The sequence below is a fragment of the Meles meles genome, chromosome 16 (assembly GCF_922984935.1).
Source record: "Meles meles chromosome 16, mMelMel3.1 paternal haplotype, whole genome shotgun sequence".
In the NCBI taxonomy this organism is placed as follows: domain Eukaryota; kingdom Metazoa; phylum Chordata; class Mammalia; order Carnivora; family Mustelidae; genus Meles; species Meles meles.
This window is the reverse complement of record NC_060081.1, coordinates 65,900,283-65,913,680: the sequence shown is the minus strand read 5'-3', so window position 1 is coordinate 65,913,680 and position 13,398 is coordinate 65,900,283. Positions and strand designations below refer to the sequence as shown.

The window sequence follows — 13,398 nt, the reverse complement described above, 5'->3', positions numbered from 1 at the left end:
TGGGGAATGAAGGGGATGAGAAGTGGTGGTGGCCCAGGGCTTCCGCTGTATTCTGCTTTGTCGCCATCTTTCTCCCATCCTCCCCTCTCTCCCCGCTCAGTGTCCTTCTCCTCATCTGTATTTCTCTTTCTATAACACCTCCCTCCGCCGCCCTCCCTCTTCCCAGCTGCGTACTCCTCTGCTTTCTCTTTTCTTTCCTCCCTTCTGCCTCCTCTGCTTCCCTTGCTACTCTTTCTCTCTCCTTGCCCTCTGCTTGCATTATTTTCTCAGGAATGGGGAAGGAGCGCAGGCAGCCCAGGTGCCTGGTCTCCGGGCACACACGCCTGTGGACAGACCCCCTTCCAACAGCACCTTCCAACCAAATTGCCTGGGTTTAATTCCGTGTTTAAACCTCATCCATACCTGCATGGGTTATCAGATAGCTGTTTCTTGGAAATGTGCCTTTAACAAATTTGCATATGAAATGTTTAAACCCCAACTTATTGGTCTGAATGAATGATTACAGAAATAGTTATTACTTGCTCACACAAATTGACTCTGACAAAATGTTCACAATGCTCAGTTCCTTTGAAACTTCAGGAGGTATTTTCCTTGTTTTAAATAGATATTATATATCCATTAAGCCGTAATTAATCCCTCCTCCCCATTTTCTGGTGTATTAGAAAAGAAGGAAATTTCTTTCTCCCCCCTTTTTTCTTTTTGACACATGATAATTAGAGTGCTTTCATTGATACTATGGATAATGTTGAAGGATAATGTTTGTTATTCTGACTATTTTAAACTGTTGTGTTTATGAGTGGCTTTTAGTGATGGTTAGTTTTCATGATACTGTCGGTGGAAGTGTGCATCTTTTCTATGTTCATTTTCTTACTTTATAGTGCATTGTGTTTTGGGGTACTTTTGGTGCCCCCTCCTCTTTATATTGTGACCAGATAGCTAAATATCAACATTCTGGACTGCTAAACGTAGCCTTGTCCAGAATAGATAGGATCAGCAGCGTGGGAATATGTAATCTCTCAGCCTTAGTGAAAGACGGTGACAGTACGTGGCATTTAAGTAGTTTAATGAGGGACCCTGGCCGGGCTGGGCTGGGTGGATTTCAGGAACAGCATCACCTGAGCAGAAACCTAGAAGCACGGAAGTGTGCTGTGTATTAGTTTCAGATTGTTGCTATAACAAATCATCACAACTTCAGTTGGCTAAAAGTAACACAGATTTTTTTATTGTATAGTTCAGGAGGGCAGAGATCCTAAATAGGTTGTCCTGGGCAAAAATCAAGGTGTCTGTGGATCTTTGTTCATTCCCGGAGGCCTAGGGTAACAATCTGTTTTCTTGCCTTTTCTGGAAAGTTCTTGGAGGCCCTCCTGGATTTCTTGGCTCATGGCTCTCCCTTCATCTTCAATGCCAGTGGCGGAGCGTCTTCCAGTCCCTCTCTGATCCTGCCTCTCCTGTCTCTCTTGTCTGGAGTAATCCACCCCCATCCTGGGGTCCTCTGGTTGGCAACCTTACTTTCACCTGAACTCTAATTCCCCTTTGCCATGTTAAGGTCAATTTTTCACTGGTTGTGGAGGCCAGAACGTGGACATCTTTGGGAGGCTGGACGACCACTGTGCAGGCAAAACCCCCCTTCTCCTCCGTGTTCCTGGCTTTAAAACAGGGATAGCATGGCGCCACCTCACCGGGGTGCCCAGAGATGCATACATCAGTGCCTGGCCCGTTCTATATTCTCAATAAACATGAGTAACGTTCAACATCAAGGGCCCTGGGCCCATGGACCTCTGCAACTGGCCGTTTCTTATTAACATGGACTGAGTCAAGTCCAGTTTTTCATTTAAGGGTCACTGAAAACAGACAAAAAATTAAAAGTTTGATGTGGAGCTTTCATTGTCCCATTTTCTAGATGAGAACACTGAGGCCCAGTGAGTTTTATTGACTTGCTTGCTCCAAGTTGCACAGCTGAGAAACCGCAGCAGCAGCACTGAAAGCTGCCAGCTCTCCGGGCTGTGGTGCCAGCCCTCGCTCTGTGCCATCCCAGCTGTCTTGGCTTGGGGCGGCGCCGGGGTCCCTGCCGCCATCCGCTCCCTGTGCGTCGGTGCTGGCGCTGGGAGCTGGCGGGGCCACCTGTCTGCAGGGATGGCTCTGAGCTCTTGGAGCTCCAGGCCCTCAGCTGCCGGTCGCCTGAGCACACTCATGTAATCTTAATGAACAATGTGCAAAGCCATTAAAAACTCAATTAGGGCTTTCTTTTTACTGCCGACGTGAGGAAAGGCAATCCTGAGGTGCTCATGTGTAAACACAATAGCCGCCATCTGCCACAGAGAAGCGTTTCCCCTCCAAAAAGGGGGTCTGTGTTGCAGACGCATCAATAACGGGACGCGTATCAAGGCGTTATTATGCACGGAGGGAAAGAATGCAAAATTTATGGCTAGCCAGAGAGTACTTCCTGGTTTAATTCCACAATTTTCGGTGGTATGTATAATAACTATGAGGACACTAATGCTGTTTTATGTTCCTTATCACGTCAGTGGATTTTGGGGGGAAGTAAAGGAGATGGAAAAAGAATATATTTACAGTCTTCCTCTTTCTTGTTTCTGACTGATCTTGGCGCAACGACTGGCTTATTTTTGATCTCCAGGAAACTGACAGCCCCGGGATGATATTAATTAAGCCAACCTGTTGATCAAAGCGGGCCCCACCGAGCTGCTGGTAGATGAGGGCTCTCATGCCTTAACCATCTCCAAACGGCAGGCCTGGGCTCCATTCAGAGATCCGGCTTCCTTCCTTTGTGGAGGATGTGGCCAGACTTCTACAAGGTGCCTGTTGGGGAAGGGGGGAGTATAGATCCCACTCTCCCCAAAGACACTATGCTTTGCATGGCTGAGTGTTCTGGCTTTCAGTGTCTGGGCCTTTGCACATGCTGTTCCCTCTCTTTGAAACGCTATCTCAAATTACCACCAGTTGCACATCGAGGAAAGGAATCCTGATGGGGAAAGAGGAAGGCTCACCTAGATCCTACTGTGGGGATTTAAGCTGTAAAGCTTCTAGGATCTCTTCACATCCAGTGATGTACACTAACATGACTGAGGATATTCCTGGGGAAGGGGTGCTGGGAGAGAGGCAAACTGAGCAATGTGCTGTTAGAATATCCTAGTATACACTCAGGTGTGTCCTGCAGACAGGACAGGGACCTGCTGTAGGGGGTGACTATAGGGCCACAGTGGAGGAGAAAGTCTGTTGCAGAGGACAATGCCCAGTGGAGTTCAGGGGGCAGTGGCCCTGCATGAGCTGAGCCTGCACCCTGATGGGGGACCAGAAAACAGACCTTGTAAGTTGGCAGAAGGAACTGTCTCTTGAACTTTATTGACTTTGGGGCCAGAGCAGGTCTGTTGCGTGTCCCCAAGGGTGTACCTCAGCAGATAGATGCTGGCAAGGACCTGCCCTGTCCCTGAGAAACCACAGCTGAACATGAGTGCCCTCGGGAGCTCTAGGCTGGGAGTGCCACGAGGACGATGGGCTTGACATGGTTAATTCAGCCGCCCAGGGAGTACGTGCCTGGGGGACTCGGAGCAACACAGGCGGAAGATTGCTGGGAGCTGGAATTTGTGCCGGGACACGAACGGGGTGGCAAGCTAGCCAGATCCCACCACTGGGGCTCCTGATTCTGCACTCGCTGGCTGGAGACGTCTGCCGTCTTCGCGTTCTTTGTACCCTGGCTCCGTGTCACCCATGCCTCGGAGATGCCCTGCCCCCCACCCCACCCCAGTCAAGTTCATCACCCTTCTCTCTGTGATGTAATCCCGTCTGTGCTCTACTCCAGAGCTGTCCTTTCAGATGCATGAGGCCAGATCCTGTTTGGTCTGCTGTGATTTGAGGCCTTGTCTCTGCCGCTGCCCTCTCCATAGTGGGTTCTCTCAGGCTGGGCCCCTGAACCCTGGCTCATTGACTCACGGGCTTCTAGTTCAGAAATGGGAGTCAGGTGCTCCTGCTTTGTGGAACCCAGAACGTGTGCCTGAGTCTTACCCACAAAGTGGGCTGGGAAAGAGGGCATCTGGCCTCTTCTGTTTCTGTGGGGGAAGGGAGGTCCTGCTTCAAAGTGGAGGAGTTCCCCAAATGCAGGGAGGGAGTTCGCATAGTGGGTGACTAGGCCACCAGGACAGTTTCTTTGGGTTATCAGTCTGATTAACCTGGAGTGGGTAACCATGCAGAGGTCATGTCTGGGGAGCAGTGTGTGACCGTGATGTTCACAGTGGCCAGGAGCCCTGGCGAGTTTCTACTGCTGAAGGGTGGACGTCCCCTACTTGGAACCCCAAAACTTTCTCATTTTTTTCCTCCAAATTGAGAGCCAAATGACGGGACCCCACCTTTCACTTTCATTCATGCCAGTTTCCAAGGCTTTGGTGATGAGCAGATCTCATGGTGCAAGGAATCTTCTACACTCATGGATGAGTGCTCAGATTCTCCCAGTTCTCAACAGCCTCCACCAGCCGTTTTGATTGGGCCTTGTGCCTCTGGTCCACTGGCTTGGGAATCCAACAGCATGTTCATGTTAATATGAGTGTCTGATGACCGAGTAACGGTCCTCCAAAGATGACCATGTCCTTGTCCCTGGAACCTCTGCATGTTACCTTATGGGGCAAAGGGATTTGCAGAAGTAATTCAGTTAAGGATATTGCAACAGGGAGATCATTCTGGATTCTCTTGGTGGACCCAGTGTGTAAGAGTCCTTCTGAGAGGGAGGCAGGAAGACCAAAGTCAGGGACAAGAGAGCTGACAGTGGACCTCGAGGTGGAGTGAGGTCCTTTGGAGAGGGAGGAAGGCGCCTCTAAAGCTGGACAAGACGAGGAAATCAACCATCTTCTGAAGCCTCTAGAATGAAAGCAGCTCTACCAACACCTTAATTTTAGGCTTCTGACCTACAGAACAATATAAGAATAAATTTCAAAAGTTCTGTTAAGTCTCTGCACTTACGGTAATTAGTTACAGCAGTCACAGGTCACCAAACCAGGACCTAAATCTTGTATCCCCTGAGCCTCTACCTGCTTGACTTTTGGGCCTCTGTCTGCCCTCAGAAGGCTCTCCCTTGTCCTGAGTGATGAGATCAGTTGCATTGGATGTTTCATGTCGGGAAGGAGCCCTTTCTGGACTTGTTGGGAAGCCCACTCCCACAAGCTGCTTCTTGGAGAGCATCAACAGGGCTGCAGTACCCCTGCCCTCCCGCTGGGGGTGCCACCTGCTGGTACTGACTTTTCACCCTGTCACCTTGTGTCCCTGGGACTCCAGAGCAGCACTGCTCATTCCTCTGGTTTCACCAAGACATTCCTGAGCAGGACTCCGTCCTGCTGTACCTTTCTGGCCTGCACCCTGCCCTCCTTTGTGGGTAGGTGCACTGGGAGCGGTGGGCTGGGCAGTCATCATTTTTCGTCCTTTTTTTTTTTTTTAATGTTTCCAATGATCTTGCCTATTCTCTCTGAGCTGTGCCCCAAAGCCCATACCTTTCTGTCTAGTCTAAAGGCTGCGACATGCGTATCAAGTCACCCAGATAGACATGAAGGGCCAGGGTGGTGGTGGTGGTCGTAGTGGTATCGTGACCTTGACCCCACCCAGCTCTGGCCCACCGAAGACAGGTGATCTTTATGATGATCCAAGATATTTCTTGCTTTTTCAAGAGTTCATGCTCAGAGTGCGTGGTTTTCCTTTTCTTCTTTCTTTCTGCTTCTGTTTACACTAGGACACTGCTCTTAGCGATGTCCCTCCTTGGCGCGCGTCTTGCAGCTTTGCTTAGTAACTATCATTTTTCATCTTATCCCCTTAAGTAAAGGGACTAGGAGGAAGCAAGGGCTCTGTGGGGGTGCCAGAACAATAACGCTAGCTGCGGAAATCAACTTCACGGTTTCAGTGGCTTAATAACCCAGTAACAGTTTATTTCTTGTTTACTTAAAGCCAAAATGAGCATTCCTAATGGGAGAGTGGCCTGTCCTCATGGTCATGGTCATTCAGGGAACCAGGCTCCTTTTATTGTGTTCCATTTCTCTTGGAATCCTAGGCTTCAGCTAGCTGGTACTTGGGAAAGACAGTGGCACAGTGATTCTCACACCTTAGTGTGCATACAAATCCCTGGGAATCTTGAAGAAAAAAAAAAAGAACATTTGGATTTAGTAGACCTGGAGTGGGCCCTGAGATGCCGCATTTCTTCCCAACTCCCAGGTGATGCTGATGCTGCCAGTTCAAAGATGATCCTTTGAGAGACAAGAGGTGGAGGAATGGGGGTAGGGGTGAGGAGAGGGAGGTAGCTTTTATGAACCAAGCCTGCACGTGGCACACTTTCCTACTCTGGCCCCATTGGCTAGAACCCAGGGGCATGGCCCCACCAACCTCTAAGAGGCGGCCACAGAACGTAATCCAGCGATGTGCCCGGAACAGCAAAGAGGACCGGTCTGTTCATCAACCTGCAATTTCTCCAAATGGAGGGTAGATGGAGGGCCAAGCACTGTGTCTCACCAGCTCTGTCTCCAGGAGATGGAGCATCCTCGGCCAACAGTCCCTGGGGCAGCAAGACAGAAAGCAGCCTTCAACATCCGTGAGTGGCTCTGGGTTATGTGGCTTTGCCTTCTCTAGGAGCTTGCCTCACAACTGGAGCTGGGATGAAAAGAAGTAGGATCCTGAGTTAGTGGGAGGGAAACCCTCCCGAATGTGCTGCGGAGTCTAAGCAGCCCGGTGTGGACTGCCAGGAGGACAAGAGCTGAAATGCCCATGGGGCGCCATGGGATTCTGAGTGGAGAGAGCCAGGCGCAGCTCGCTTCTCCGGCTGCCTTCTCTTCCCAGAGCTCTGCCACACTCTGCGGCCGGGATAGTCACCCAAGCTTTGTGGGGCTTGTGGGACATTCCTCATGTGTTCCCAGGGCACCTGGAACCCTGTGGGACATACACCAGCGGATACAGACATGGATGCTAGCTCAGTCTTCTTTCTGTACTATTTCCCCCGTGCAGTGATTCCTTCCTCGCTGCCTCATGGGAGAGGTTGTGATAGCTAAGATACTACGTCTGACAAGGGGCATCTCTCCACTTACCGTGTGTTTCTGCCAGGCCATGGACAAGGAGACTTGATTCTCTTGGAAACGTGGAGGGGTGGAGGGGAGCCGCTTTCAGTGGCTCTTAGCCGAGGAGGTGGAGAGTTTTCTGATGGGTGGGATGGCGAAAGTCTGGGAGCCTAGGTTCTTGTTTCTCTTAGTCCCCTTGCTTCTTGTGGGCTCATTTTGGGGATGAGCCTACTCAGGGGTCTTCCGTGGCCATCCCTGGAGGATAGCTCTGGCCCTGGGAATCTGGATGGAGTCAGAAGGAGGGAGCCCATGACCATCTTGCTGCTGAGTGTGTGGGTGCAGAGAAGAAAAGGCGGGAAGCCTAATGTGGCCTCAAATCCAAGATACTTTCTCTAATCCAGTTTTGTGAATAATGAAATAGAGGGTTTTGAACTCTCTCTTTCTCATGTATCTATATTTTTTAAGGTTTTTATTTATTTATTATTTATTTATGTTTTTTGAGAGAGAGAGAGACAGAGAGAGTGGAGTTTGGGGGACACTGGGAGAGAGACTCTGAAGCAGGTTCCATACTGAGCATGGAGTGTGACTCAGGGCTCGATCCCACAACTGAGAGATCACGACCTGAACCAAAATCAAGAGCCGGACGCGTAACTGACTGAGCCACCCAGGTGCCCCCCTCCCGTGTCTGTCCTTAAATTCGTTCAGAACCCAGGGAGGATGGGCTATGGACGCCTGGTACCTTTTAGAACCCCAGCGAGCAACAGATTGCCCAGCTCTTCTTAGCTGGCTGCTTTAGTCTTCCGGGTATTAGGGTGAATAAATGAGGCTACTTTCTGAAGTGGCTCATCTCGACTGAGGATAAGCAGTCTTAAGGTTTCCTTCCGAATGGAAGATTTTAGTGGTTAAAATAAGATTTCAAAGCAATAGTGTTTTTCTAGGTGGGAATATTCATCCCCGGATCCCCTGAGTTTATCTACTGTGTTTTATGATGCAATTTGTTTCCTAGCATCGTAGGGCTTTAAGTCACAGAGTTCGGCCCTCACAGTTGACTGTGGAATTTCCTTAGATGTCTCTTCCATCGTTCAGGCTCTACTGAGCCACCTTTCACTGCAGGGAACTCACTCACTGTGTCTCCAGGCCATTGTTAGAAGGCCCTTTGAATGGAAATAGGTCTCCTGTGGTTTCTTTCCCCGGTCTGCCTCCGTGGCAAACAGCAGTGAGCATTTATTCTCTTACTCGTGGGTCTGAGCGTTGATGGTAGACTGGAACGTTGGAGTTGGGTGTGTTGACCGCATGGCTGTGCTCTGGGCTGTGTGGTGGGGATGGCCTGGTCCTTCAGCACTGGCTGAGCTCCTTTCTCCACCATGATGTCTCCCCTTGATCCCCAGCTGAAAGGGGCAGCTCGCCGGGGTACGTTCTCCTCATCAAAGGTGGTGGGAGTGACAGAGGGCAAGCCCAGCTGGGGGTGCACCTGTCACGCCTCTCCTCAGTTCATCCTGTTGATGTCCTGTTGACCAAAGCAAGTGCAGCCCAACGTCACGGGATGGGGACACGCCCTCTGCCTCTTCTGGGAGGTCCTGGACATGGATCCGGGGAGGGTTGAAGAACTAGAAACAGTCATCGAATCTGTCAAAGCAACTCCAAAGATGCTTGCTTCCTTTCTGTGGGCAGGCAACCTACTTAATGCTTGAAAAACCGTAGTCATGTTTGCTGTGGAGTAATAGTATAAACGCTGAGTTGAAGAGAATCTGGGGTTCCTCCATCCCTTCCTGGCTGAGTGGCCCAGGGCAAGCCATTCAGTCTTTAAAGAAAATGAAAATCCTCTACCTCCCAGGGTCATTCTGAAGATTAAACCGGATAGTATATTAAAAAGACACCTAGTGTCACACTGGTACTCCTTAAGTGCTTAGTTAAGTGTTACTTACTGTCCATTCCAGGCCGACCATCTTCCAGCTGGTTCTCACATTTCGTCAGAGTCTTCCTTGCTTACTTGAATATATTCTACTTTTCATGTGTCCTCCTGGGATACATAAACTCATGCCCTGTGCTGAATGCAATATTAATGGATAGTTTGCAATTACTCCTCAGCCTGAATGCAAGGGTCCTTGTGGAATGTGTTGGAACGATACCTCCTTATTACAGAGGATCTGCTTCCGAGACAGCCCAAGCCTGCGTGAGCTTGTATGTCACATTTTACCCTTAGAGGCTGCAGTTAGCTGTATTCCTGGGGTTTTGTTCTGTTTCCTTTAGGACCTGCTGGATAGAACGCTTCTTCTGTAAATGTTTATAGAGTGTCTACTTTGTAGAAGTAGTAGTACATGTTACCGTCCCTTAATTTTAATTTTTTTTAAAGATTTTTTTTTTTAATTTTAGAGAGAGAAAGAAAAACAAAAAACCACGAGTGGCGAAGGGCAGAGGAAGAGAGAGAATCCCAAGCCAATTCCACGCTGAGCAGGCAGCCAGATGTGGGGCTTGACCCTAGGACCCTGAGATTATGACCTGAGTTGAAATCAAGAGTTGAATGCTTACCTGACTGAGCCACCCAGGCACCCTGATCTCCTAATTTTTAAACTGCCTGTTGAGCAGGTTTTAGAATTCCCCCTCTCTCTTCTTCTGTAACTGGGATGTGGCTTCCTCAGGATCAGTCGGGCCCTTGTAGAGTGACTTGATTTCCAGCCCCCACGTTGAGGGACATGACTGATTATCAGAAGGATTTTCTTTCTTTATCTCTATTTTCCATCCCCTTTGTGGCTCTCCAGGATCCTTCATGATGGTGAACAGCTCTGGGAGGGCCTCTGGCCAGAAGGCCCACCTTCTCCTGCCGACCCTGAAGGAGAATGACACCCACTGTATCGATTTCCATTACTACTTCTCCAGCCGGGACAGGTCCAGCCCGGGAGCCTTGAATGTCTATGTGAAGGTGAACGGCGGGCCCCAGGGGAACCCTGTCTGGAACGTGTCTGGGGTCGTCACCGAGGGCTGGGTGAAGGCAGAGCTTGCCATCAGCACCTTCTGGCCACATTTCTACCAGGTATGGTGTTCTTTGGTTTGATTTTTTTTAAAAAAAGTGATCCTAAATCTATAGACCTCTTGCCCTACCTAGAGTTTGTTAGTCAAGAAAGGACTTCATTTACTTACTTACCTGTGGGTGCAGAAATGGTCCAGCATGGCCCTTGCCTCCCTGGAGATCCTGCTCAGGAAGAGGAGACCCGCAATAAACACCCAGTTACTGTACAGTGGGACACAGCGGGCTCTACAGGATACTGGGGGAACAGAGGCATGATGCCTTTTACAAACTAATTGCTTATAACAGCCTGATGAGTGAAGTACTATTGTTATTCCTATTTTATGGATGAAAAATGTGAGGTTCTGAGAGCCGAGATAAATAGTCAAAAGATCACCACTCCCTCCCAGAGGAAGATGGTATTTGGGGGAAGGCAATTAGGAAGGCTTCCAGGCGGAGGTGGCAGCTAGGCTACGTCTTAAAGGATGAATAAGCAATTATTGAACAAGGAAGAAAAAGGCATTTGATTTGTCAGGACTGGTGCATGCCAGGGGCTGGAGGAACAAGGGAGAGAGTTTTTTCAGAGTTTGGAAGCTCCCGCTTATTTAAGGCTGAGACACAAAGGAGGTATGCATGTGGCTAAGCTTGCCGAGGTGAGTAGGTTGTGGCTGGCTTTGAATGCCAGGCCACGGAGATGAAGTGTGATCCTTCCTCGAGAGCAGTGCTCCTCAAACTGTTGGGAAAGACCAGTTTTTTCGTTTCAACTCACTGTGGACCAGCCCTTTCATGACTGTAGTAAAAATGTCTCAGCAATGCCACCTCGTTGCCCTGGCTTCTAAACACGTCTCCCACTTGGCCGCCTTCTCTCCATGTGGACGGAGAACACACGCGGCACAGGCTGGAGTCAGTCCCCAGAGCGTGCCCGGGAAGCCCAGCTGCGGGCTCACTTGGCCCAGGACTCTTGAAAGCTTTTCTTTTTTAAAAACCGCTTTATGTATTTATGTATGTTTCATAGAATTGACCCATTTAAGTGTGCAATCTGGTGATTTTTAGTTAATCTACAAAGTTGTGCAATCAGCACCATCGACCAGTTTTAGAACATTTTCATCACCCCAATAAATCCTTTCTGCCTATTTTGCAGTTATTGCCATGCCTACTGTTGAGAGGGTTTAAGTCAGGAGGTGACATAGTCAGATGTGCATTTTGGGGAAGTTTCTCTAGAGTCTGCTCTGAGCTTTGTGGCAAGGAAGTGGACCTGAGGCTGGCAAGGTTAGTGGTGGGAACGTCTGAGACACCCTTCAGTTCAGCGTCTGTGGACTGCGTTCAACAGAGGGATGGTGCAAGCAGCCACAGATATATGTAAACGAGTGGAAGCATGCAGCTGTGTTCCAATAAAACTTTATGTATAAAAACAAGAGGTGGGCCAGATTTGACCTCCAGGCCATAGTTTGCTGAACCTTGATATAAGTAGTAAAACTGAGGTCCAGAGATGGATACTGAAGTCCAAGAGCACGCAGCACCTCAGTGGGAAAGCTGAGACCAGAACCGGATACCTAATCCCAAGACTCCCCCTCCATATAACTGAGTATAAGTAAAGTAAGTGTGTCTGTAAGTCCATGGATACCCCCAGTGAAGCCATAGGGCTCCAGTTAGAAAACCCCTATCTAGGGCTTGATGCAAAAGGATTATAGGATAGGGACACAGGTGCACGTGTAATGAGCAGGAAACGTGATCCAGGACAGGGACAGTGCCACTGTTGGCCCCGGTCTTTGATGGGATATGGAGGGGAAAGAGGACATCTCTCGGGCATCCCCTTTGTCCCAGCTCTGTGGGACAAAGTAACCTTATTGCCTCTCATTGACTTCTGTATAACTCCTTGTGTTGGAGAGCAACATGTCTTGTGTTCTAGAGTAGGGCGTGCCATCAGTAGACTGGACGTTCCCATAGTCCTCCCTAGGTCCTCTGGCACCAAGCTCAGTTTTCTTCTTTTGGGGAAAAAAAAAGACATTAGAAGAATCTTCCACTCACTAGCCTTGTAATGTTGGATGCATCCTGTCATCATTCTGAGTCAGTTCTCTCATTTGTAAAATGGAGAAGGAAATAGGTGTGGTGAAGAGTTCTGTGGACTGAATGAGATAGCATATACATTAACCAATGTGTCAGGCTCGTGGCGGGCCTCAGCAACTGTTGGAAGAAAGTGGGGAGGAACAGAGGGAGGAACAGGAGACAGAGGAAGGGGGAAGGATACCTTCTGTGAAGAAATCCCCACCATGATTGAGCTGTCCTCTGTAAGTTCTGTACCATTCCCTGTGATGAGCAGCCTCATCAGGGAGAATTTTCAGATTTCTAACTTGCTGGGCCCTCCAGCATCATTCCATTACATTGTATCCTCTGCTCTGAGCCTGGTGGGGAGAAAGCCACTAATGTACTAAAAGTAACAGTTTAGGACAGAAACTTCTCTCTCTCTCTGTCACACATACACACACACACAGAGCCACTAGTGCATAGTCTGGCCACACACCCAGAGGGGCACATACAAGTGCACCTGCACGCTCCAGGAGTCACTACCCACGCATACATCCAGGGGACAGAAGAAGGGACTGTCAGGAGAGTCAAAGATGCTTGCAGAGAGGATTTGAAAATTCATCAGACCCTGAGCTCTGGTCCTGTATGTATGATTCTGTGGACTAAACACAGTTTCAGTTTTCTCCTGATGGCTTATGTATTCATTTATTAAAGTCATATTTCTTAGTTCCAAAATTGACTTTTAGCTCCGTAATAAAGAGGGAAATTTCATCTCTCCTATTAGGGTTTCTGTGGCACCAGGGTCTCAGCAGGGCCGGGGATGAATGGCCCCTGACCATATACCCCCACACCTGCCTCCTCCCGGAAGAGCAGGGCCTTATTAAAACCGCTTAAGCTCTGCTTTAGATCTGGGCCCTCTTGCAGGTGATATTAGTCTGTTTTATGTTTTTAATGATTCTGAACTGTTCTGTCCCAAGATTTAGGAAAAAACGAGGAGTTTTCACTGGTTTGCAGCCACCTGCTTACTCTGTGTTCCAGCACCTGCCTGGGTGAAGTTGCCCATTATTTAGTACTTGTAATTTCTATGTAGACCCACAAAATCTAGGGCCTGCCAGGCTTGGATTTCACTGGGCTTGAGGTCTCGTCCCTTTCTCAGGGATGGGGCACTACCTTCTGGCACTCTGGAGACTTAGTGACCTCACGTGTAATTTAGGGGGGTGCATCTCACAGAGGGGGCCACTCTCCCACCCTTCACCACCCCCCATCTCCTCTCTTTCACCTCCCCTCTCTGCTGAGCAGTGAGCTCTCCTCATTGTATTCAGACCTCCTGGG

General features: G+C 49.2%; 1 protein-coding gene across 13 annotated transcripts in view; it reads left to right on the top strand.

Moving 5' to 3' along the window:
• Positions 1-13,398, top strand: part of PTPRT (protein tyrosine phosphatase receptor type T) — a 1,093,025-nt gene that overhangs the window by 358,345 nt on the left and 721,282 nt on the right. For all 13 annotated transcript variants that reach the window (XM_045981319.1, XM_045981314.1, XM_045981318.1 and 10 more), the window contains exon 3: positions 9,797-10,068. In XM_045981319.1, coding sequence (XP_045837275.1) covers positions 9,797-10,068 — 272 coding nt within the window. The remainder of the gene's footprint in view (positions 1-9,796; positions 10,069-13,398) is intronic.